This window comes from Sciurus carolinensis, chromosome 6 (genome assembly GCF_902686445.1).
Source record: "Sciurus carolinensis chromosome 6, mSciCar1.2, whole genome shotgun sequence".
NCBI lineage: Eukaryota > Metazoa > Chordata > Mammalia > Rodentia > Sciuridae > Sciurus > Sciurus carolinensis.
The window spans coordinates 123,390,791-123,417,783 of record NC_062218.1 but is presented as its reverse complement, the minus strand read 5'-3'; the positions used below and the strand labels follow the sequence as shown (position 1 = coordinate 123,417,783).

General features: G+C 34.0%; 1 protein-coding gene across 2 annotated transcripts in view; it reads left to right on the top strand.

The window, feature by feature from the left end:
• Positions 1-26,993, top strand: part of Commd10 (COMM domain containing 10) — a 217,186-nt gene that overhangs the window by 18,336 nt on the left and 171,857 nt on the right. For both annotated transcript variants that reach the window (XM_047554866.1, XM_047554865.1), the window contains exon 5: positions 15,110-15,220. In XM_047554866.1, the coding sequence (XP_047410822.1) occupies positions 15,110-15,220 (111 nt within the window). The remainder of the gene's footprint in view (positions 1-15,109; positions 15,221-26,993) is intronic.

The window sequence follows — 26,993 nt, the reverse complement described above, 5'->3', positions numbered from 1 at the left end:
GCATATATTTTGGATTCATTCATATTATTACATGTCAGTAATTCTTTTCTTGCTGAATAATATTCCACATGTGAAAATCATAATTTGTTTATCCATATTCCTATTTGTGGGTATTTATTGTTCACAGTTCCTGGATATTATGAATAATATTACTATGAACATTTGTTTACAAGTCTTTTTACAGGCATTTATTTTCATTTGCCTTGAGAAAATACCTAGGAATATGACTGCTGACCCCCCAACCAAAAAGGATGAGGCTTACCATTAGAATTTTAGCCACCCCATGCTGCAAGGATTGGGGGAAGTAATATATTGTGAATGCCTCACCTTGTATTGTCCCCTTCTTTTAAGTTCAAATTTCCTTTATTTTTTGAGTCAACTTTAACTTCTGCTTGCTTTTAGTCATTCTCCAGTGCCTTCAAATTTAAAAAAAAATATTTTGTCTAGACGTGATAATTTTTATCTTTAATGAGGTTAGTGTGATACAAGTTACTTCCCAATCATTGCTTGAATAAGAGTCAAAAATTATTCTTAAAAATTACAAGTCATCTTCTGTCCCTCTGCCTCAAATCCACTAATGGCTTTCCATGTTGCTTGTAATAGAAGTCAGGGTTTTTATAGTTGCCTGTATGATCTATAGGCATCCCCTGCCCCGGACTCACTGTCTACCTTGTTGACTTTCATTTCTTATTATCCTCCACCTGGCTTACTCTGAATGCCTCTGACCTTTTTGCTCAGTTCTTTTCCTGGATGTCCACTTGGCTGGCTTCCTTACCTTCTTTAGGTCTTTGTTTAAGTGTGATATTTTGCTCCTTAATATTTACACTTATCTGGCTCCGTGTATATTTTATCTGTTTGTTTTTGTATTGTCTGTCTTTATCACTAGAATATGAGTTCTACAAGGACAGAATTTTTGTCTGTTTTGTTCATTGCTATATTTTCATTACTTTAGTGTCCCTTGGGAGATAGTAGATTCTTAATAAATGTTAAATGAATAAATGTACAATATAATCATTTACAAATTTTGCTATTTAGAAGTGCAGTCTATTTTATTTTCTTATAAAGAAGGATATTTCTATTCTTTGGAGAAAAGAACAGTTAAGGAGAAGGGTGTAAATTACATTTTGAATTTCCCAGTGTTCTTTGCTTTTCATTTTGATTGTGGCTTTTCTTGTGGTTCATTTATTTTTATGGCTCTTGAATTTTGCTTGAATACTAGATTCCAGTCATTAAATTTTTTCCCTTTTTTTAAGTGGAAATATAGGAAGTGGAATATAGGAAGAATTGCTTTAGCTTGAAACAAATGAAAATTCCCCAGGAAAAGAAGGTGACGGATTTAGCTGTTGATGCAGCAATCAATTTAAAGAGCTTTAGATCTAAGAGACCCTTAATCAGTCTTACTTGAAACAGAAATGTATTTTCTATTTCATAAGTAATTGGTTGAAACCAGAACCATTAACAAATTGAATAAAGATTTTGCTAATGTCAAAGAACTATGCTGTTAGCAAAATTACTCTTATTATGTCATAGTATTCAAAGATGTGCACTTGCTAAATAGAGTGGATGGAGTTTTTCAGAGTGTTACCAATTGTGAGAGCATTTGTTGTATGACATTTCACTGTTTTTAAACTTACGCTATAATCTTCACATATTCTTGGTATGCCAAGGTGGCAAACAGTTTAAGATTCAGTGATGTTTTCCCTCAACTTGTCACACCTTGGATATGAAGATAAATCTCATGATTAGGTACTTTGGCCAAATCTGCAGTTTAAGAAATATAAATTCTTTGTCACCCTAATAGTGAAACTAGGCTGACTTTTTTGGTGTCTGAACTTGAGGGTATAGTTAGGAAGTATCCCTCAGTGGTGGCATTTATAATATTAAAAGCACAGAATGTCAAAAGAAGATCAGTGGCTTGTTTCATTTTGGATTTTCTAGAGAGTAACAGATTCTTGATATCCTCTAGAGACTATTTAATGGGTTGCCTTGGTGGAGATTTGTGCTGTATACTTTGTGGAGGGAGGCAGTCATTTATGTGCAGAATAACTCGAATATAAATTCAGTAAGTTTTTCATATCTTTGCAATATATTCACATCTATATACTATAGATCTCACATTATATACCCGTCATCTCTGAGATTCTGATATTACTTGTGTATTCTTTTTTTTTTTTTTTTTATTTATTTATTTTTTTTTACGTTTACATAGGGTAATGATGTTTATTATATTTTTCCCCTCTCTCCCACCCCTCCCACCCCTCCCACCCCTCTTTTCCCTCTACACAGTCCTTCTTTCCTTCATTCTTACTGCTCTCCTTAGCCTAACTCTAAACCTAACCCTAAACCTAATGCTAGCCCGTCCCACCCCCCATTATATGTCCTCATCCGCTTATCAGTGAGATCATTCGTCCTTTAGTTTTTTGAGATTCGCTTATCTCATTTAGCATGATATTCTCCAATTTCATCCATTTGCCTGCAAATGCCATAATTTTATCATTCTTCATTGCGGAGTAATATTCCATTGTATAAATATGCCACAGTTTCTTTATCCATTCATCAACTGAAGGGCATCTAGGTTGGTTCCACAATCTGGCTATGGTGAATTGAGCAGCAATGAACATTGATGTGGCTGTATCTCTGTAGTATGCTGATTTTAAGTCCTTTGGGTATAGGCCAAGGAGTGGGATAGCTGGGTCAAATGGTGTTTCCATTCCAAGCTTTCTGAGGAATCTCCACACTGCTTTCCAGAGTGGTTGCACTAATTTGCAACCCCACCAGCAATGTATGAGTGTTCCTTTTTCACCACATCCTCGCCAACACCTATTGTTGCTTGTATTCTTGATAATCGCCATTCTAATTGGGGTGAGATGAAATCTTAGGGTAGTTTTGATTTGCATTTCCCTTATTACTAGGGATGTTGAACATTTTTTCATATATCTGGTGATTACTTGTACATCTTCTTCTGTGAAGTGTCTGTTCATTTCCTTAGCCCATTTGTTGATTGGATTATTTGTATTCTTCGTGTAGAGTTTTTTGAGTTCTTTATAGATTCTGGAAATTAGCGCTCTATCTGAGGTATGGTTCGCAAAGATATTCTCCCACTCTGTAGGCTCTCTCTTCACATTTCTGATAGTTTCCTTTGCTGAGAGAAAGCTTTTTAGTTTGAATCTATCCCAGTTGTTTATTCTTGCTTTTATTTCTTGTGCTATGGGAGTCCTGTTAAGGAAATCTGATCCTGAGCCAACAAGTTGAAGATTTGGACCTACTTTTTCTTCTATAAGATGCAGGGTCTCTGGTCTGATTCCGAGGTCCTTGATCCATTTTGAGTTGAGTTTTGTGTAGGGTGAGAGATAGGGGTTTAGTTTCATTCTATTGCATATAGTTTTCCAGTTTTCCCAGCACCATTTGTTGAAGAGGCTATCTTTTCTCCATTGCATATTGTTGGAACCTTTGTCTAGTATGAGAAAATTGTATTTATTTGGGTTTGTGTCCATGTCCTCTATTCTGTACCATTGATCTACCTTTCTATTTTGGTACCAATACCATGCCGTTTTTGTTACTATTGCTTTGTAGTAGAGTTGAAGATCTGGTATTGCGATACCCCCTGCTTCACTCTTTCTGCTAAGGATTGCTTTAGCTATTCTGGGTTTCTTATTCTTCCAGATGAATTTCATAATTGCTTGCTCTATTTCTGTAAGGTACGTCATTGGGATTTTAATTGGAATTGCATTGAATCTGTATAGCACTTTTGGTAGTATGGCCATTTTGACAATATTAATTCTGCCTATCCAAGAACATGAGAGATCTTTCCATCTTCTAAGGTTTTCTTTAATTTCTTTCTTTAGTGTTCTGTAGTTCTCATCGTAGGGGTCTTTCACCTCTTTTGTGAGATTGATTCCCAAGTATTTTATTTTTTTCGATGCTATTGTGAATGGGGTAGTTTTCCTAATTATTCTTTCCAAAGATTCATCACTTATGTATAAAATGGTGCTGGGAGAATTGGAAATCCATATGCAACAGAATGAACTAAACCCATATCTCTCACCATGCACGAAACTAAACTCAAAATGGATTAAGGACCTCGGAATCAGACCAGAGACCCTGCAGATTATAGAAGAAAAAGTAGGTCCAAATCTTCAACATGTCAGCTTAGGACCAGCACAAGAAATGAAAGCAAGAATCAATTTCCTTAGCCCATTTGTCAGTTGGATTATTTACATTCTTGGTGTAGAGTTTTTTGAGTTCTTTATAGATTCTGGAGATTAGCGCTCTATCTGAAGTATGATTGGCAAAGATTTTCTCCCACTCTGTAGGCTCTTTCTTCGCATTGCTGATAGTTTCCTTTGCTGAGAGAAAGCTTTTTAGTTTGAATCTATCCCAGTTATTAATTCTTGCTTTTATTTCTTGTGCTATGGGAGTCCTGTTGAGGAAGTCTGGTCCTAAGCCGACATGTTGAAGCTCTGGACCTACTTTTTCTTCTATAAGATGCAAGGTCTCTGGTCTGATTCCGAGATCCTTAATCCATTTTGAGTCAAGAATACAAGCAACAACAGGTGTTGGTGAGGATGTGGGGAGAAAGGTACACTCTTACATTGCTGGTGGGGCTGCAAATTAGTGCAGCCACTCTGGAAAGCAGTGTGGAGATTCCTTAGAAAACTTGGAATGGAAACACCATTTGACCCAGCTATCCCATTCCTTGGTCTATACCCAAAGGACTTAAAATCAGCATATTACAGAGATACAGCCACATCAATGTTCATAGCTGCTCAGTTCACAATAGCCAGATTGTGGAACCAACCTAGATGTCCTTCAATTGATGAATGGATAAAGAAACTGTGGTATATATATACAATGGAATATTACTCAGCCATAAAGAATGATAAAATTATGGCATTTGCAGGCAAATGGATGAAACTGGAGAATATCATGCTAAGTGAGATAAGCCAATCTCAAAAAACCAAAGGAAGAATGATATTGCTAATAAGTGGATGATGACACATAATGGGGGGTGGGAAGGGTTAGTGTTGGGGTTGGAGTTGGGTTTAGGGAGGGGGGCAGGAATGGAGGAAGGAAGGACTGTATAGATGGAGGGGAAGGGTGGGAGGGGAGGGGGGGAAGGGAAAAAATGGCAGAATGTATCAAACAACATTACCCTATGTAAATTTATGATTACACAAATGGTATGCCTTTACGCCATGTACAAACAGAGAAACAACATGTATCCCACTTGTTTACAATAAAAAAAAAAATGTAAGCTTTGGCAACATTGCCAACTTTATACTACTGTCATGATTGATGTAATCCTTATATCATTTTGCCATTATTATTTGATAGAAAATGAATAAAAAGCTAGGATGAAAGTGTGATTCTTCTGATAAGGAATGTAAGTTTCATAAATGTGACACAATTTATATAGAGGTAGGACTCATTAGTATCCTGAAAACATTGGGCTTTTTCTCAAATTGTATAATTGTTGCTTTAAGGATGATATATATGTATATAATATTTAAGAAAGCCACATATATAAATTGCTGAAAATTAAAGAGTTATCTTAGTGCCATGCATAACTTGTTTTTAGCCCTAAGGGAGGAGAGAGTGTAACTTATTTTATTATTTTTTGAGTTTTAGACATTCCCTTAGTTAAGAATCTATTATAGAGGGGGTTTGCCCTGGAAGCATTCATGCATCTCTTTCCTCCTTCCTTTGCTCTGCTTCTTTGCCTCTATGAATGTAGCAACTGTTGTCCATCATGCCCTTCTGCCATGATGTCCTGCCTCAACTTGGCTGAGGCAATGGGGTTGGCCCACCATGGACTAAACCTATGGAACTGTGAGCCAAAATAAACATTCCGTCCTTTAAAAAAATTGAAAAGAATCTATTGTACACAAAAGTTGAGAATTATCCACATTTCTTTTATTGTTTGATTTAATAATCATTTCTAATATTATTCTTTTTGCAAATTTATTCTACCTTTCAAACTAGTCTGTTTGAACACAACTTTTTAAGTTGAGCCCTGAAACCTAAAAATGAAGAATAAAACTTTGGCTGTCCTGGAGAGTCTTCAATTAACTGATTGTTCATAACTTTGCTCATTTGATTAATAAACCTACTTTTGGTAATTGGAAGTACCTTCTTCATACTCTACATCATTTTCTTTAAAAAAAATTAAGGCAAAAATTGAAGTATAGACATCTGTGCTACAGTATTATGCTTTGGTATATAAAATGTTGTTTCCAATGAAATTGGTGGTCTCTTCCTATTTCCTTTGGTAAATGGTGAGGAAATAATCATACAATATGATGAAAAGAATGGAAATTTCTGTTTTAGATAAGTGTAAAATGCTTAATCTTATTTTATACACACATTGTTGAGAAGTCATGATTTCTCATTCAAGAATGTTATATAAATGGAGTAGTACAGTTTGTAATATTCTGGGATTAACTTTTTTACTCACCATAATTCTCTGGAGATTGATTCTTATTATATGTATGGAGTAGTTTCTTTTTATTGCTAAGTGGTATTCCATAGTATGGATATAAACTAGTTTATTTAGACATCAGTCTTGGAGGGATATCTGAGTTTTTCCAGGTTTTTGTTTTTACAAATAAAGTTGTTAAACACATTTGTGTACTGTTTTTATGTGATCATCTCTGGAGTAAATGTTTAGGAGTGCAGTATTGGGTTCTGTGGTGGTTGTAAGTTTAGTTTTATTAGAAATTACCAATATATTTTCTAGAGTGGCTGTATCATTTTGCATTCCCATCAACAATGTCTGAGGTACCTTCTTTTTCCATATCCTTGTCATCTTTGTGTTGTCATTTTTTTAATTTTAACTGTTCTCATAGGTGTGTGTTGATATCGCATCATGGTTTCAATTTGCATTTCTCAGATATTGATGATGTTCAACATTTTTTCTTGTGCTAATTTGCCACCTGCATGTTCTCTTTGGTGAAATGACTCTTCATGTCTTTTGCACATTCTTAATTGAATTTTTTGTTGAGTTTGAGAGCTCTTTATATACTTTAGATACTAATCCTTTGTCACAAATGTTATTTGAAAGTATTTTCTCCTAGTCTGTTGAGTTCTCATCTTAATAAGATTATTTGCAGAGCAAAAATTTTTCACTTTATTGAAGACAAATGTACTATTTTTTCCTTTTATAGTTTTTGCTTTAATTGTCAAACCTAAAAACTTCTTTGCCTAGCCCTTAGTTGTTTGGAACTTTTTGTTTAGTGTTTTTTTTCTTTTCTAAAATTGTGCAGTTTTATGTTTTTATTTGTGTCATGATCCCATTTAATTTTTGCATCAAGTGTGAGAGTTCAGTTGAGGTTCACTTTTTTTTCTTGGTTATGGGGTCTTGAAGTGGAAACATTTTCTTTTATTAGATGTAGTCATTTGGTGCTTATATTTTCCTCTTAAAACTGCATTGTTGTTTCTCACAGAATTTAATACACTGTGTTTTCACTTTTAATTAGTTCAGTGTATATCTTGATTTCCCTTGAGACTTTTTCTTTGACTCATGGATTATTTGAAAGCATGTTGTTTTATTTTCAAATGTTTTGGGATTTTTATGTTGTCTTTCTGTTATTAATTTCTAGTTTGATACCATGTGGTCATAGAATTCTCTATATGTATCAGAAGTAACACATAGCATATATGGCATATATAGCATGTAATGATATTTAGAAACAGTTACAAAAAGCAAAAAATGTAAACTTAAATCATTCAGAACAAAGATTAAACATCTTTATAACAATTCATAGAAATGAGGACTGGGGATATCTCAGTGGTAGAGTGCTTACTTAGCATGCACAAGGCCCTGGGTTCGATCCCCAGCAGTGAAAAAACAAAACAAAGCAAAATTAATAGAAATGAGCAAATCTCCTACTTAAAATTTCTTGGCCAAAGGATCATAAAATAAAATCACCTTTGGGGTTTACATAAGAGATATACCCAAACAAATTGATACAACATATTTGAAAGTAAACGAGCCTGTGATTTAAAAGATAAACAGGTGTGTAAAAGAGAAATGAGTTCCATTTCAAGAATCAGAGGTGATGCTAATACATTGAAGGAGTAAACCAGGGACATATAGATAGGGGATACGTAGTTACAGATAGGGAATAGAACTCCGAGATTTGTTGCAGCAATGGCATTTAAGAGAAATAAACTCATGTAAGACTTACAGTATGTCTAGAACTGAATCCTAGAATCAGATACACAAGAAGAGAAGCAACTTGTATGCTAAAATACTTTTGGAGAGATCACAATTTTTATTATAGGTTTTACCATCTGGGAAAAACAGGTTATGAAATAAATTAGGTAAACATGAAAAGATATTGTTTTACTTTTTTTAAAAAAATTTTAAGATCTTCAAAGGATTTCAGTGTATTACTGTGAAAATAATCAACACTGGTCTTGAAGTGAAAAGGAATGGAAAGTAAAGTGTATTTTTAATCTTTTGTTTGTCAGATGCTTTGCTGGTACTTTTACACATGTTATTGCTGACAAAAACCCAATGCAGTAGTTAAATTAGAACTGAGATTATAAGGAATAAGTAATTTTCACAATAGTGTGAAATTATGGTGGTAAACCTGGAATTTGAATACAAATTTGACTGATTAAAAAACAAATCATAATCTTATTATGGAGACTCAAAAATTTCATTAAAAATGCATAAATGTTGGTTAAGTTCACATTCAGAAGACTTGAAAAAAATGTTAGTCTTTTAAGATGATTAGAGGTTGATTGATTAGATTATTGAACAATATGATATTTACCTCTATCTCTGATTGTTTGCCCCAAAACATCTAAAGAAACATGCCCCGTGACTTGAAGCTCTATTAACCTTTGTCTTTGCCTAGCTTCCCTTGAAATTATCCTTACTTCTTAGTACAGGTTGAGTATCCCTTATCCGAAATGCTTGGGACCAGATTTCATAGTTTTTCAGATTTTGGAATATTTTCAAAGACTTTACCAGTTGAGTATTGGTAATCTGAAAATCTGTAATCCAAAATGCTCCAAAATCTAAAACTTTGGAAACATCATGTCATCATTCAAACATTACCAGATTGTGGAACAATTTGGATTTTAGATTTCTATATTAAGGATGTTCAACCTGAATGCCTCTTCCTTTTGCTTCTTCAAGCAATCTTCCTCTCCCATATATTAATGGTACTGAAAAAAGTAGTAGATATTTCACTTTAAATTTGGATAAAGAAAATTGTAACTTCTGCCTTTGATTTTCCTTCTTCCCACCACCACCATTGGAAGATGTTTTAGAGATCCATATGGCTCAGCTGCTAACATTCATGTACACTGTTTTATAATACTATTAAGTTTTGCTTCCTGTATTATAAAGTATATACATATGCATAATTATTCCTGTAATAATTATCTTTAATAATGTTTTTGACATGAAGATTGCTTTATTTGACATTAATATAGCCAGGACAGCCGTCTTATGCGTACTATTTTTGTAGTATACCATTTTTAACATATAAGTGCATGAATGCTGTATTTTCTTAGAGAGCTACTAGTTAAAATTTAGATGATAACTTTACAAATTATTTTCCAATTTTAAAGAGTCAGTATTTAGAGCCATTTTAATTATCTTTTGGATGAACTGAAAATTGTGGTTTACCAAGAAATTATGAAAATTTAAGTTTATATTAAACTTAAATATTTGTTTCATGCAAACGAGAGGGAGAATGAAGTCATATTTTGAACCAATGTTTTAGTAATATTTTCAAGTAAGAAGTAATGTGAGGTGCCTAACAACTATGATATTAGCAGCTTTGTCTTGGGTTGAAAAATATTAAAAATATTAGTGCCTTATTTTACATGTATTTTATGTTATTTTGCTGACATTTAGGACTATGACATTGATCACATATAAGGACCCTATGATTTAAATTTGAATCTGAAATAATAAAACAAATTATAGTACATTAAAATAGTTGCTGAATATTTTAATATAACAAATGTATCGTGTATAGAATATACTTTTATTTTAAACAGAAGCAAATGAAGATTAGCTAACTTAAGGAAAACCTCTACATTAGATTTTGTTGTTTCATATGTAATTAAAATATGTATGACTGTCATATTTGTTTCTCATTATGATTTTTTAGGAATAACTAAATAGTATACTATAAGATGTTCATCTTGGCCAAAGGACCATCTTGCTCATATTTGTATCATCAGTGCCTATTATGAACTTGGCAAGTGATATAAAAATATTTTCTAAGCAATTACTTCTTTCCTTATTTTTTCTTTGTCTTTTAAGTCATGGACATTTTTGGGGTATTTATTCATACCACTTCTTTTATAGAATATTCATTAATTTTAATGTTCCTATTTCTTCATAATCAAATGTAGGTCATTTTTCTTGGTTAGACTGTTCCCTAAGTAACGTTTGGCCTTCACAAGACATCTTATCTAGAGGCACTTGAGTATTTGCCACCTTTTGGTCATTTTAATTTTGATTTCTTGGGTCAGGTGGTATTTGGTTTCTCCACTGAAAAATTACTTTTTTTTTGTTTGTAACATAAATTATGGATGGATGTTGTAATGTATTTACACAAGTGGCTATATAAATATTCAATTCCACATCAGATTCCCCCTACTTTGCTGTAGTATTCACTGATGATTCTTACTTGAATCAACTTCTCATACTTTGGAATTTGTTGTGATTTCAAACTTTGAAGTTGTGATAATGACATAAAGGACCCCCATTTATCTTTAACCTTGATTCACCAATTGTTTACATTTGTTTTATAGTTTTAGTCTATAAAATGAAGATAATAAGAATACCTATTTCATAGCATTGTTGGTTTTGTCTCCTAGTTTTGGTGAAGAGTTTGATTTTGTTTTTCTTCTTCTCTTTCTTTCTTTCTTTCTTTCTTTTTTCTTTTTGCAGTGCTGGGATTTGAACCCAGGACCTTGTGTTTTGAGGCAAGCACTCTACCAAATGAGCTATATCCCCAGCCCACAATTTTGTTTTTCTTATTGCTTTATGTAATCATTAAGTGTTATTTTATACCTCTAGTTATTTTTACTGTAACCTCTCTTCTTTAAAGTTTTTGAATATTGATAATTTATTTTGAAACTTCATGCATGAGTATGTATATGTGTGACACACCCACACATGAATTTGGTAATTTTACTTATTTTTTTAAATTATTGTGTCATGTGGACATTACATTACTGAATTACAAAATTCAGTAGAGAAGACTTTGGAAATTAAGAGAGCCAACCCAAAACCCTTTTAACCCCAACTCTTAAAAATTAACCTTTGCTTGTATATACTCTTTGATTCATTTCAATTCAATATCTAAATAGTTTCTACTGTATCCTGGGCATTATTACTGGGTACTCTGAATACAGCACTAAGACAAAAGACAAAAAATCCTCTGTTCTTCAGGAGCTTAGAGAATGACTGATAGTCATCAAACAAATAATATGTATGTATGTGTGTTTGTATGGTAGGTGGTAAAAAGCCTTATGGAGATAAAGCAGGGCAAATAGTAACAGAGTTAACTTACTAGTTTTCTATATCCATGTACTAAGAATACAGTTTATGAATTTGTTGATTCTGCTTCTCTGTCATATCAGTCACTCTCATTGTTAGTTGAAATCCTGAGAAACTCTAATCTTGAAGTTCTTAACTTGGTTAGTGTTGGGGACGGGGCGGTGCTTGAGTGTTCCAAAGTTGCATATAATTATAAATGTGTATGCATTTTTCTGAGATAATTTCTGTACCTTTCATCTGGTTATCAAATGATCTGGGATCCTAATGATTTAAATGATGGCTCCGATTTGTCATTTCTTCTAGCCCCATGCCTAAATAGTTTGGTGAATGAGTAACAAACAAAGTCTTAGTGTGAGGTTTGTAGAATGACCATTCTGAACCTCTCCCTAATTAGTGATTTTTAAAGTTTTAAATTTTTGTCAGATGACCTGTTGCCTTTTATTTTCTAAAAGGAATATAATTGATATAATATTATGAATACTTCAGTTTACATTATATGTTTGTTTAAGTTCCAATACCAAAATGCTTAGTTTCTTGCATTGATGATATAGGTTCTAGGTTGTATTTTCAAAATGACAGTGTATAATATGACCAGAGAAGGATTATTCTTACTCATATTATAAATATACATGTACCTATTTGGGTACAGAATGGATAGTTTGAAAAGAACATCGAATTAGAGAAGTTGTGAAAGGAGATGCCACTAACTCAATATCTGGTAATTTAGCATTTGATCCTTTACAACAACTTAGCGAGATAGGTATGATTAACTTCCAGTTTGCAGATGAATAAATTGAGGCTCATAGAGGTGAACACTTAACTTGTTTAAGGTTTGCTTCTCCACAGCCCATAGTCTTTAACTATTACTTACTAACCCAAATAACCACTATAGGGTAGTGTTTACTCATTATAAAAAGTGTTTCTGGGCATGCTTTGATCTTTAGATACCAAAATTAATTGTGTATGTGAGTGTATGAGTATATATAAAGAATCAACCAAAATGTAGGTTGCAGTTCTGACTTATTACAAAACCATATGCAACTGGAAATAGAACTGCTTTTTTACTCCCCTTTCTGCCATTCACTTTTAGGTAAATAATCTTCCTTGAAAACACATGTATGTTAATGTGCTCAGTCACTTATTTGAGAAGAACTTAGTTTTGACTCTGTCAGGCGTTCTTGAGGTCACAGGGATATAAAGGTGATTTAGAGTCCAGCCTTGTCACAGTCTACCCTGAAGATGTAAACATGTAGGCAAATAATTGGGATATAGTGGTCTAAGTGTTAATAGAGAATGTACCAGAGTACTGAGAGTGCAGAGTGGCAACTACAGAGAGAAGGAAAAGGGAAAAATTATAGAGGAAATGACATTGGACCAATAGTAAATAGGAAGTCACATAGTATGCTCTGGGAATCACACTTGGTTTGGTGTGGCAGATGATAGATGATTAGTAAGCTATGCTAGAGCGTAGGACTGGAGAGGTATTTAGGCATTGCATTTTCAGGGGCTTTGTAGAACATGTAGGATTTAAGAGTTTGAATTTTATATTGTAGGTAATAAAGAGCTAATAGAGAATTTTAAGAAGGAAAATGGAATATGGTGTTAGATAGGAGGCAAGTAACCCAGTTAGAAGATTATCTGTGGTAGTCTAGAAAGAGATGGATGATAGTATCTGAACTGGGTCATGAATTTTGGAAGATATTTGAAAAATATTTGAAAGGTGCTATACAAATGTTAAATGTCCAAGATGCTTTGTATTTATAATGCTTTGAAGCTTCAATATTACTGAATATGCATTTTCTATTTTGATACTGCCAATAAATAAGAAAAGTAGATAGTTCAGATAGACTTATAGACTTATTTTTATTTCATGAGGAAAATGAGATCTTGAAATAGATTAAGACTTAGCCAGGGACACATAGCTAGTGAGTATTAGCTTAACCATGACCCAAAGCATAAACTTCAAGTTCAGCGCTCTTTTAAATTCTCCCACACCAACTTTCAGCAGTGTCTAAGCATATATTAATTAATACTAAAGCCTGATCACAATGGGGGCATTTTAAAATTTATTTACTTAATATTTATTTTCATCAGTTATGTTAAATGCCTAAAAGATAGGGTTAGGATCAGTTAAGTAAGAGCAAGACAGTGTCCCACAGGTCTATATGAATACCTAGAAGGTGCTTTTCAGTTAAGGTATTACATGTCAAAATGCTTGTAGGCATGAGAGTTAATATGATATATTTATTAGAGGATCTGTTGCATGTGACTATTGAAAATAGTGACCAGCTTTTATCAGAGTCTGTGCTTATTGTAATCAGTGTTAACGACCAGTATAGTAAGGATCCTTAACATGCACCATTAAGTTGATTTTTTACTCATTAGGGATTATGAATTATTCCCCCCATTTACCCATAACCTCTAAAAGTGCCAGAAAGAACAGAACTGTATCTTTATTTTCTCATCACATCCTCTCTCACATAGATAATACTTTCATTGCTCTTTTCCAACTTGGCCTTGAGTCACTGCTGTGATTCTAGCTGTTGAGCAGTCTTTCAAGTTTAGTGATTAGTATTCTGGTCAAGTGAAAGTTGTTGTGAAGCTGGCATTCTTACTCATTATAGCCAAGGTAATTTTGCTAAATCCATTATCAGGGTCATGTTGTCAAAGGCATATAATAATTGCATTTCACAAAACTTCCCTAATATTGATATTTGAGATTTGCAGGAAATTGAATCTAAAACCATGTACTTTTGAGGTAGGAAGAACCAATATCAGTCAGGTTCCATAAACCACCTTTGTGCTGCTTAACATTTTACAGGAAAAATTAAACTGCTCTCCTATTTTAGCCTTACCTGGTTAAATTGTTTGGCTGCATTAATGAATTCAAAGGAATTGTTGTAGTTAATTTTCATCATAATGGAACCATAGTAAGTTAAGATTACTTTGTAAAGTATGATAATCTATTAGGTACCACCTGGTGACAGGTAGATATCAGTTCATTGCCAGGCTCTATTCCATTCTCACTGTGTCTAAAGGTGTGAACCTCTCACCATCACATAGTACTTCAGTTTTTCTCTACATTAAAATGAAGGAAGGAAAGGAAACAGGGAGGGAGAGAGGAAGGAAAGTTTTACCTGTGTTCTACCTAATATAAAGATTTTTGAAAAATAATGGGAAGTCATTAAAGGATTTTTGACAACAAATGCTGTTTACTACTTGAAATTTGGAACCATTTAAAAATACTAGCTTTTAAAATGATCTTTCAAAATAAAAATATACCTCAAAAAGCCATTTTCTCTTTTTGTGTACTTCATTGCTTAGAATTTTTATTTTTAGAATAGAGTGTACTTAGAGATCACTTTTACTGTTGAATTTGACAGGCATGGCAAGAGGCCAGTCTAATGAGCCCAAAGGGAGAATTTGCAGAGTGTACAGGTTAAAGGAGCCCTGGAACTGACTTTCCATGAAGACTAGGCTATCTGTGTTCATTCCTGCTAAGTAGAAATTTACTTAAAGTTGACTGTTTTGTTCCTTCTGTACCATCTGATTCCAATCTACACTTGTCTTTTATAGCTAGAGACAGTTGGATGGCAGCTTAACCTTCAAATGGCTCACTCTGCTCAAGCAAAACTAAAATCTCCGCAAGCCGTGTTACAGCTAGGAGTGAGCAATGAAGATTCAAAGGTAAGAAATGGTATCCCTTTGAAATAGGATGTATTTTTTTTTTTGTTAGGTCTTATACTTTATTGGTAGCAGAGTCTTTGCTCTTTGGATTTAAAATTTAAACATGAATCAGGTAAATTAAATAAGGATTACTACATTGACAGATCTTTATTTGTGGCAGGTTTTGGTATTGGATTTAAATATCACTTCTTTATGTATCTGAAGAAGTAGCCTATCTTGAAAGTTACTTTTTTGTAAAAACATTTTTGTTTTTGTGCTGACACCTGAGAATGAACTGTATGAACATTTTATAATGTCTTCTTTTAAATTCTGCAAAGGAAAAACTTGGTGGAGACCATATAAAATTACAATTTTAATGTTTTAGCTATTTGTGGATATGGCTGAGTATTTTATGTTTTAAACTGCATACATATGGTAGAGAAACTATTGTTTGTTGTTTGTCGAATGAGATGATCTCATTTTAAGATAAATAAAACAGTTGAGAATGAAGTGCTATGGAAGATCTGAGGAAGGAAAGATTGTTTACATGGCTGAATGTGATCAGAGAATAACTGCATTTATAATGGCCATTGAAGGATGGAAATGGTACTTCTTTGGCAATGTTTATTACAACATTCTTTGGCAATATTATTACATCTTTCACAATTGTTTATTACATCATGCACATATCTGTCTTTAAAAAACTGGGACCAGGGGCTAATCTAAGTTACATAATTACAAAATTTTATGCAATTTACATCTTATATGTAATTTATTAGTTTATTGCAGTGTTTCAAAAATGCCATTTCATTTCACATGTTTTCACTGCAAGTAATATCAAATTGACTGGTGTATTATGCAAGTTAGGAGTGGTGTAATCTTGGTTATGGTACTTAATCTTTATAGTCTCAGTTTCTAAACTTATAAAATGAGGATAATTGTTTCTATTACATAGAATTTTTATAAAGATTAAATGCCTAGTGTATGTAAAGTGCTTTGTCCAATGCTTGCTATTATGGTAAATGCTCAGTCAGGGCTGGCTGCTAACATCATCATCAATAAAACTTTTGAGGGCTTAAATAAATAAATAAATAAATAAATAAATAAATACTTTTGTTTTGGACCAAAGTTCTCACTAAATTTATTTCCTAATGAAATTTCATTATTACTTTCTCTTTTCCCATTTCTTGATTTTCACTCCCTTTTTTTCTTGATCATATTTTTAATATTTATGCTTACTGAGTTTGGGAGGGAAAGGAGAGTCTGCAAAATCCCTTTTTCTTCTAGGAACTAGGGGGCATTCCTTTAAATTTAGGAAAATTTTCTGGAACTCACTGGTGTAAGCTGGACTATTCTATGAATGGAACACATACATATGTATGTACAAACATACTCAGAGTGACATGTATCTTCTGTTTTATTCCTTATGACCACAGTATATTAAGTCCAAGTATAAATTGCTAGAAGCAGCAATTTATAGATTAGAAATATGCTGTTTTGACCACATATTGGAGATACTTTAAACAGCATGACTTTGGCAGTGCTTGACTTTGGGATGCTCCAGTCCTCCCTACTCTTTTATTATAGCCTCACAATATGCCTATGTATCTGTTATATTTTTAGACAGAGAGAATGAATGAGTAATGCTTGTAATAGAACAGCCATATTTTAAATTCATATTATTCAGGAAGTCAATACAGATGTGAAACCCAACTCATTTGAGATATGGGCTTTGAGTACATTTTATGTTTCTTTGTGTGTTGCTATTTTGAAATTTTGAATGAATATTAATACATATGCACATTCATTAGCCTTATAATTTGTAGTGCTACAGCACCATTTTCATTTACAGACACAGAAGAACAGCAGCACCCAAATATACAGGATAAGTGTTTTTCATCTTGTACATAGACTTCAGTGACTTCTTGTCTGTATTCCCTCTCTCTTCTGTGACATTGTGTGTATTTGGTTCTTGTTATTTCTATCTCCTGAACAACAGACACTGTCAATCTGAACAAAAACATGCCACCTCTAATGCTATATGACCTATCTATAAAGGACAGTAAATACTATTCCTGTTTCTCTCAGTAAACTCCTATCTAGAATTTTAGAGGAAGAAAAGTTCATTTGGGGCTCATGGTTTCAGAGCTCTCAGTCCATAGATGGCCAGATCCATTGTTCTGGGCCCAAGGTGAGGCACAACATCATGACAGAAGGGTGTGGAGGAGGGAAGCAACTCAGGATATGACAGTTAGGAATCAGAGACAGTTCTGCTCAACAGGGATAAAATATAAACCCCAAAGGCGCACTTCCAGTGCACCTCCTCCAACCACATCCTACCTTCCTACAGTTAACATCCATTTAATTCATTCAGGTAGATTAATGCCCTGGTTAGGTAAAGGTCTCATAACCCAATCATTTCACCTCTGAATGTTCTTATACTATCTCACACATGAGGTTTTTGGGGACACAATCTAAACCACAAAATTTGCTCTGTGCAGAAATGAGAATTTAGAATTATTGGCAGATTGGAATATTAAGTAAAAGGAACACAGGTATGGAGGATATTTTGCAAACTAAGATTGTTAAAAAGGAAGATTAAAAAGTTAATACTGCTTAGTTTATGATGCAGAGTACTATAAAATACCAAATTCATGTTTAAGACAGGAAGCATTAGGTAAAACTCTTTTAAATTTAGAGTTGTTATCCCAAAAATATGCTTATATTAAAATACTTTAGAGAGTATTAGAGTAAAGGTAAATTGTAAGAAAGTATATTGATATTGTTTACTTTTGAGCTGTTGACCTGAAAACTTACTGTAATTCACTGAAGAGTGGTTTCTGAGGAGCTCTTTTCATTTTCACTTCCAACATGCACATGAAAAATGTAGCCTGCAATGAAGTTTTAATTGCTATCATACTAGATAACATTGTTTGACTGTGTTCTCCTTTCTTTTAGAACATTTATGTCTCAAGGCTTTCCTGTTTTGCTACTAATTTTATCATGAAATTGAGTGATTGTAGCTTTCCTACATTTTTTTGATATATTTTCAGGTTGTTTTCAGTTAATTGTCTTAGTGTTTGTCTACTGCATTTTTGCAAAGTAAGATTATTTTCTTGTTCTCTAGATACTTCAAAACAAGTTTTCTGAAGGTTTTTTTTTCTGTTCTTTTCTTTTCCTTTTTTTTTTTTTTTTTTTTTTTTTTTGGTTTATTTCATTAGAGGGCAGTAGAGCGCTTTGCTTACCTAACCTTTCCTGGCATTCAGTGTTATTTGAAATAACATTCAAAATAATTTGTGAAGTCAGTAGTTATGGGAAATGCAAAGTGTTTACATTTCTAATCTGTATATAACAATAGAGTTCTCTTGGTTCTATCAACAGAATTAATGCCTATTAATCAGATGTGTATAGAGCAAATAAATGAAATCATCATGGTTCAGCTTTTGTTAATTTATATGTGATCATTTGCCAAAATGAAATAAAAAAAAAAGCCTTCTATGCTATTGACTTTTTTGTTACATTTTGTCACTTATGGTATTTTCTTTATGAGAAAAGGGAATAAAATAACCCCCAAGAAAATCGAATGGCTCTATTAGATTATAGTTTAACTAGTTCCAAGTTAATTGTAGTCTGTTGAAATATTTTTCTTTTTAGTTTATGGAGAACATCTTTGTCAAATGTAACAAATATTGCTAATTTTGAATGACATCAGTACTTTAACTTTGAATATTCTAAAAACATTAAAATATTTAGATTTTGCTCTTAATCTTATTTCATTTCTCTTGTCATTGTACTATCATAGGCAATCATATTTTGTTAATATATAAGGATTTAACAATTTATTGTATATCTTTTAAGAAAGAATTCTTGTTTCATTCTGGTTTTTTTTCTTTTGCAACAACTGGGATAAAATTACCTTGATGGATGAGTGCTTTCATTTATCTTAATGCTATACCAGATTATACTTAGGTTTTGAACAACTAATTATGACTTTGAGTAAATGTAGGTCTCTTAATACCAGTTTCTGAGGTAGAGATCTTCATTTTATTTCCAAATGTATAATGCATTTTATTAAGAATGAAAAAGGGAACTTTCTTCTGTTTACTTAGTGCTAGACTTGATATTATCTCTTGATGCTTAGAATATCCTTTTCAGGTGTGAATTATTATTATCTTTATTTTATAAATGGAGCAGTGGAAGAAATAGGTTAAATAATTTTTCCAGGTTTGTTATTAGATTATTTATTAGGTGTATTTCAGAGTCCTATGTTATCTTCATTGGTAGGGTACTCTATTATTTTACTTATTTAATAATTTAGTACTTGATCCTATAATATGATTTCATTTCAATATGATTTCATAATATGATAACATTTCAAGATGTGGAATACATTATAAAATATGAAGTTTTGTTATCCTTTTTCTTAAATTAGAGTTATTTGGATTCTAAATTTCATTTCCTCTTTTTATTTGATTAAGGTGAAAAAATTTTACACTTTTAGTCAGAGATACTTATGTACTCTTATATAGGAAATAAAGTAATATATGATATCAGTTCTATTGAGTCTACATTTATTAACAAAGGCCTATATTACGTCATTGAACAAAGAAATAGGCTATATTGCTTGAAAAGAAAAATACATTCAGATTTATTTAAAATAGATGTCTCAGAAAGTATGTATGCTAATTAAATCATAAACTCTTATTATAGAATTATAGAAATTTAAAATATTTTGAAATATTTGTTTGTTTTTGATACTAGGGGAAAAACCCAGGGTTGCTTAACCAGTGAGCCACATCCCCAGCTTTTTTTACTTTTTATTTTGAGACAGGGTTTTAGTAAGTTGCTTAGGCCCTTGCTAAGTTGCTGATGCTGGCCTTGAACTTTTGATCCTCCTGCCTCAGCCTCCCAAGTTGCTGGGATTATAGGTGTGTGCCACCATGTCCAGCCCAATGTATTTTTATTGTATCCTGTATAGTATCTTTATTAACATAAATCACACTAAGGGATACTTTCTCACCCTTAATCATACAAACAAGATAATCCAACTGATGGGACACATTTTAAATAAGAAAAAAAAAATTACCCTCTCACATATTTAACACGGCTAGATAGCTTTTTAAGTTGTATATATTTAAGGTGTCCAGCATGCAAATTTGTTTGTAAATATATAAAGTAAAATGATTATTGTGCTTAAGCAAATTAACTCAGCCATCATTATTCATAGTTACCTTTTATGAATGTGTCCTAAAGCACCTAAAACCTATTCTCTTAGCAAATTTATAGTATATAATACAGTATTATTAACTATAGTCTTCATGCTATAAATTCAATCTCTATACTTATTTATCCTGCATGATAGCAAATAATAGTAAATAGCAAATTCTTTGATCTATTTCTCCCTGTTTCCTCCTCCTCTTCACCCCAGGTGTTTCTTTTTCTCTGTGTTAGGCTTGTTATTTTATTTCAAAAAACTTTTAAGTTCCACTTATTAGTGAGATAATACAGTATTTTTCTTTCTGTGTTTGGTTCATTTCATTTAACATGTTTCACCCATGTTGTCACAAATGGCGGTATCTGTTTTGTATATGTATGTTTATGTATGTAAACATATACACCCCACAATTTCTTTAGTTGTTCATTTGTTGATAGTTTGTTTTCAAATCTTGGCTTTTGTAATTAATGCTGCAGTGAACATAGGGATACAAATATCTCTTCACAATACCAATTTTATTTTATACACATATATACACACATATATAAAATGAGATTTGTGGGTCATATGGTAGTCCTACTTTTAATTTTAAAAATGTTTTTATTCCACCATCTTTCATACCCTACTCCCTCTCATTTCCTTCTACATAATCTAAAGTTCCTCCATTCTTCTCTCACCCCCTACCTCTCCACCCCCATTATATATCATCATCCACTTATCAAGGAAAACATTTGGCCTTTGGTTTTTTGGAATTGGCTTATTTCACTTAGCATGATATTCTCCAATTCCATCCTTTTATCTGCAAATGCCATAATAGTCTTCTTCTTTATGGCTGAATAATATTCCATTGTGTATATATACCACAGTTTCTTTATCCATTCATCTGTTGAAGGGCATCTTGGTTGGTTCTACAGTCTAGTTATTGTGAATTGAGCTGCTATAAATATTGATGTGGCTGCATTACTGTAGTATGCTAATTTTAAAACTGGGTCAAAAGATGGGTTCATTCCAAGTTTTCTGAGGATTCTCCATACTGCTTTCCATCATTACCCTATGTACATGTATGATTATGTGAATGGTATGAATCTACATTGTGCACAACCATAGAAATGAAATGATGTACCCCATTTGTGTAAAATGAATCAAAATGCAATCTGTAGAAAATAAAAAAAATTAAAAAATAAATAAAAATGTTTTTATTACTGCATTATAGTTATAGTAGTGGGATTCATTTTGACATAATCATACATGCATGGAATATAATTTGCTTCATTTTAGTCTCTAGTACTTCCTCTTTCTCTCCTCTCTTCCCTTTCCCTGTTCCTCTATTTCTACCCTACGGCTCTTCTATTTGTTTACATAGGGTTTTTTTTTTTTTTTTTTTTTTCTGGTACTGGAGATTGAACTCAGGGGCACTCAACCACTGAGCCACATTCCCAGCCCTATTTTGTATTTTTAAAAAATTTTTTCCATACACTATAGTTGTACATAATGGTGGGATTCATTGTTACATACTCATATATACAAACAATATAACAATATAATTTGACCAATATCATTCCATAATATTTCCCTTTTCCCTCCCCTCTCCCCTGCCTTGTCCCATTACTGATTTCATCCTACATGTTTCCAGAAGATGGACTGGGCCTTGGGTCAGAATACCGAAGAGTGAGACATTCAGGCTTGATCAGAATTGAATTCCTGAGAAAGGCTAAGTTTGGTGAAGCCCAGGTTGTCTTCTTCCAACCAATGTGAATATGATAAGGAAGAGTGACAGAAGAGATAAGTCTGGCTGTTAAGATACAGGGGACTGTTGCCAGGAGCAGGGGAAATTCAATAACAGCTAGGAGTATATGAATGAAGATGTTCTCAAGCCACACCTACATTCCAGCAGGCCTCTCACCTATATTTACATATAATATAACTGTAACAATGATATATAGCTTTTACTTTTCCTATGAGGCAAGCATGGTTCTGAGAGTGACCCTCTCTGGCACTGCCATATCCTCACCACTGAGCAGACTGAGGAATGCAGTATCTCGAGACACAGAATTTCCTTTACATATTCCATATCATCTCTCTAATTTTGATATCAAGTGCAATGTATGAGAGATCAAGTTCATGTTAGAATTTCCAGTGTATAAATTTTAACACCTTAGGTGATGGGCTTTAAAAACTGCAGTACTGTGAACACTGGACTATGCTGATGTCATCAATAGGTCAAAATACACTGTTGAGGCCTTAGTGGTAGCTGGTCTCATAGCAACACTGATGCTCTATTGAACACTGCTCAGGACAGCAATTTGGTGAACAGATAGCCTCTCTCCATTTTATTTCTCATTTTCGAAGATAAAGATTTTATTCTTAGTCCTCATCTACTAACCTTGGAGAGTTGAGCTTCACAGAGAAAGTTACCTGATCTGAGTAACCTCCAAAGGGTTGCACCATGAAGAGAAGGTTAAAGAGGAGACATCTGAAAGCATACTCATTCCTCAGCCTGCTAAGAAGGATGAGGGGTATGTGTTAGCATATTCTCTGGGACTAAGATAACTACAAACTGCCTTCTCAAAAAGGACGCATATCAATTTCTAGCTAATGGCAAAGAAGGAAATGAAGCGGGGAATAAGAGGAAGAAGAGTAATTGAAGGAGGGATTGAAGAGAAAGAGGTTATTTTCTCTACAGTTCCTGACGTATCCCTGAGGGCCATGTTGTCTGAAAGTCAAGAGAAGATTCAGGTGATCCAGGTCTTGTCTATGTGACCTTAGATCCAGGCCACCCACACAAAGGCAGTATGTCTCTTGGACATAGTAGTTGGGCCAAAAAAATGCATTTGCTTTCATTAGAGATTTTCTGAAGGCAGTTAGGGAAATAATGATGTGATGATTTTTGTAATAGTATTAATTTTATTCATCTACTTTTAGTCTTTCTTTTTTAAATTTTGATTCATTGTACACAAATGGGGTACTACTACTCTTTCTCTGGTTGTACATGAAGTAGAGTCGCACCATTTGTGTAATCATCTGTGTACATAGTGTAATAATGTTTGTCTCATTCTGTTATTTTTCCTTCCCTCCACCTCCTCCCCACTCCTCATTTTCCTCTATACAATCCATCCATCTTCCATTTTTGCCTCCCTCCCACCCCCTGTTATATATCGTCATTCACTTATCAGAGAAATCATTCAGCCTTTGGTCTTTTGGGATTGGCTTATCTCACTTAGCATGATATTCTCCAACTCCATAATTTACCTGCAAATGCCATAATTTTATTCTTCTTTTTGACTAAATAATATTCCATTATGTATATATACCACAGTTTTTTTTTTTTAAATCCATTCCTCTGCTGAAGGGCAATTAGGTTGGTTCCACATCTAGCTATTGTGAATTGAGCTGCTGTAAACATTGATGTAGCTGTGTCACTGTGGTATGCTGATTTTAAGTCCTTTGGGTATAGGCCAAGGAGTGAGATAGCTGGGTCAAATGGTGGTTCCATTCTAAATTTTCGAAGGAATCTCTATACTGCTTTCCAGAGTGGCTGCACCAATTTGCAACCCCACCAGCCATGTATGAGTGTACCTTTTCCCCCACATCCTTGCCAACACCTATTGTTGCTTGTATTCTAGATAATAGGCATTCTAATTGAGGTGAGATGAAATCTTAGGGTAGTTTTGATTTGTATTTATCTTATTACTACAGATGTTGAACATTTTTTCATATATCAATTGATTGCTTATAGATCTTCTGTGAAGTGTCTGTTCATTTCCTTAACCCATTTATTGATTGGGTTTATATTTTTGGTGCAAAAGTTTTTTGAGTTCTTCATAGATTCTGTAGATTAGTGCTCTATCTGAAGTGTTTGTGGCAAAGATTTTACTCCCACTCTGTAGGCTCTTGCTTGACATTGCTGATAGTTTCCTTTGCTGAGAAAGGACTTTTTAGTTTGAATCTATCCCTATTATTGATTCTTGCTTTTATTTCTTGTGCTTTGGGAGTCATGTTAGAAATCTGGTCTTAAGTCAACATGATGAAGATTTGGACCTACTTTTTCTTCTGTTAGATGCAGGGTCTCTGGTCTAACTCCTAAGACCTTGATCCATTTGAGTTGAGTTTTGTGCAGGGTGAGAGATAGGGGTTTAGTTTCATTTTGCTGCATATGGATTTCCAGTTTTCCCAGCACCATTTGTTGAAGAGGCCATCTTTTCTCCATTGTATGTTTCTGGCATCTTTGTCTAGTATGAGATAACTGTATTTATATGGGTTTGTCTCTGTGTCTTCTATTCTGTACCATTGGTCTAACTGTCTATTTTGGTGCAAATACCATGCTGTTTTTGTTATTATTGTTCTGTAGTATAGTTGAAGTTCTGGTATTGTGATGCCTTCTGCTTCGCTCTTCCTGCTAAGGATTGCTTTAGCTATTCTGGGTCTCTTCTTCATCCAAATGAATTTCATGATTGATTCTCTATTTCTGTGAGATACAACATTGGGATTTTAATTGGAATTGCATTGAATTTGTATAGCGCTTTTAGTAGTATGGCCTTTTTGACAATATTAATTCTGCCTATCCAAGAACATGGGAGATCTTTCCATCTTCTAAGGTTTTCTTTAGTGTTCTGTAGTTCTCATTGTAGAGGTCTTTCACCTCTTTTGTTAGATTGATTCCCAAGTATTTTATTTTTTTTGAGGTTATTGTGAATAGGGTAGTTTTCCTAATTTCTCTTTCAGAGGATTCATCACTTATGAATAGAAATGCACTAGATTTATGAGTGTTGATTTTATATCCTGCTACTTTGCTGAATTCTAGAAGTTTTCTGGTGGAATTTTTCAGCACCTCTAAATATAGAATCATGTCATCAGCAAATAGAGATAGTTTGAGTTCTTCTTTTCCTATTCGTAGCCTTTTAATTTCTTTGGTCTGTTTAATTGCTCTGGCTAGAGTTTTGAGGACAGTGTTAAAAAGAAGTGGTGAAAGAGGCATTCCTGCCTTGTTCCAATTTTTAGGGGGAATGCTTTCAGTTTTTCTCTATTTAGAATAATGTTGGTGGTGGGCTTAGTATAGATAGCTTTGAGATATGTTCCTACTATCCCTATTTTTTCTAGTGTTTTGAGCATGAAGGGGTGCTGTATTTTATCCAATGCTTTTTCTGTCTATCGAAATAATCATGTGATTCTTGACTTTAAGTCTATTGATATGGTGAATTACATTTATTGATTTCCTGATGTTGAACCAACCTTGCATCCCTGGGATGAAACTCACTTGCTCATGGTGCACTATCTTTTTAATATGTTTTTGTATGCAATTTGCTAAAATTTTGTTGAGAATTTTTGCGTTGATGTTCATTAAGGATATTGGTCTGAAATTTTGTTTCCTCGATGTGTCTCTGTCTGGTTTAGGTATCAGGGTAATATTGGCTTCAAAGAATGAGTTTGGGAGGGTTCCCTCCTCTTCTATTTCATGGAATACTTTGCAGAGTATTAGAATGAGCTCTTCTTTAAAGGTTTTGTAGAACTCAGCTGAGAACCCACCTGGTCCTGGACTTTGTTTTCAAGGTTAAATATTTTGTCTTCAATATCTGAGGTTCTGTCTTCCAGGTGTTCTATCCTATTAGTTGTGCTTTCTGTGGAGTTCTTAATTTGCTTTATTGTTTCCTTCATTTCAAGGATTTCTGTTTGGTTTTTTTTCAATATCTCTAACTCTTTATAGAAATGATCTTTTGCTTCTTGTATTTGCTCTTTTAACTGTCGATTGGTGCGATCATTCAATGCCTGCATTTGCTCTTTCATCTCATCGTTTGCTTCCCTAATCATTTTAATTATGTACATTCTGAACTCCCTTTCTGTCATTTCTTCTGCCATGCTATCGTTGGATTTTATTGATGTAACATCTAGATTTGTTTGGGGCATTTTCTTCCCTTGTTTTGTCATATTGTTCAGGAATCAGTGGGTACTTAAGATATTGCAGATTTCCTCTTTTGACTTATAATGTCCCTGAAGATTGCTAGTATATCCCCTCTTATCCTTCAGTAGCCTGAAGTCTTGGAGGAAGTTGATAATGCGGAGCTCCACGAAGAAGCTGCCTCTCTAGGGTTGGTGACCCTCAGTTGGCGTATATTCCCTGCTAGTGGGTAGAGGTGCCTCCACTTGTTGACGAATGGTCATCCAACGGGGAACTAGGCTGCAGGCTGAGGCAAGTCCTGATTGTGCCTGTGTCTCTGGTTTTACCGTCCCTGTGGGAAAACCTCACCCGGCAGGGAAGACTCACTCGGTGGGGACGTCTCGCTTTTCAGTTCCCCTCCTAGAGGTTCCCCTCAATCTACAACTACCGCCTGGGCTGGGCTGTCTTCCTCTGCAATGTTCCCAGGGGCCCGGACCTACCTCCTGGGCCTGGGAGCCTCACCCTTCGCAGGCGAGTCTCCTTAGGCTGCCCCTCCTCAGAGAAGCTGCCCGCAGTCCTGGAAACTTCGCTCTGCCCCTCAGCTTGTCTCTGTGTGGCTCTTCCAGCAAGAAGCCGCCTAGGTCCTGGGACCCTGCTCTGCACCTAATCGCCTGGCTATGCGGCCCCTCCTCTGAGCCGCCACCTGG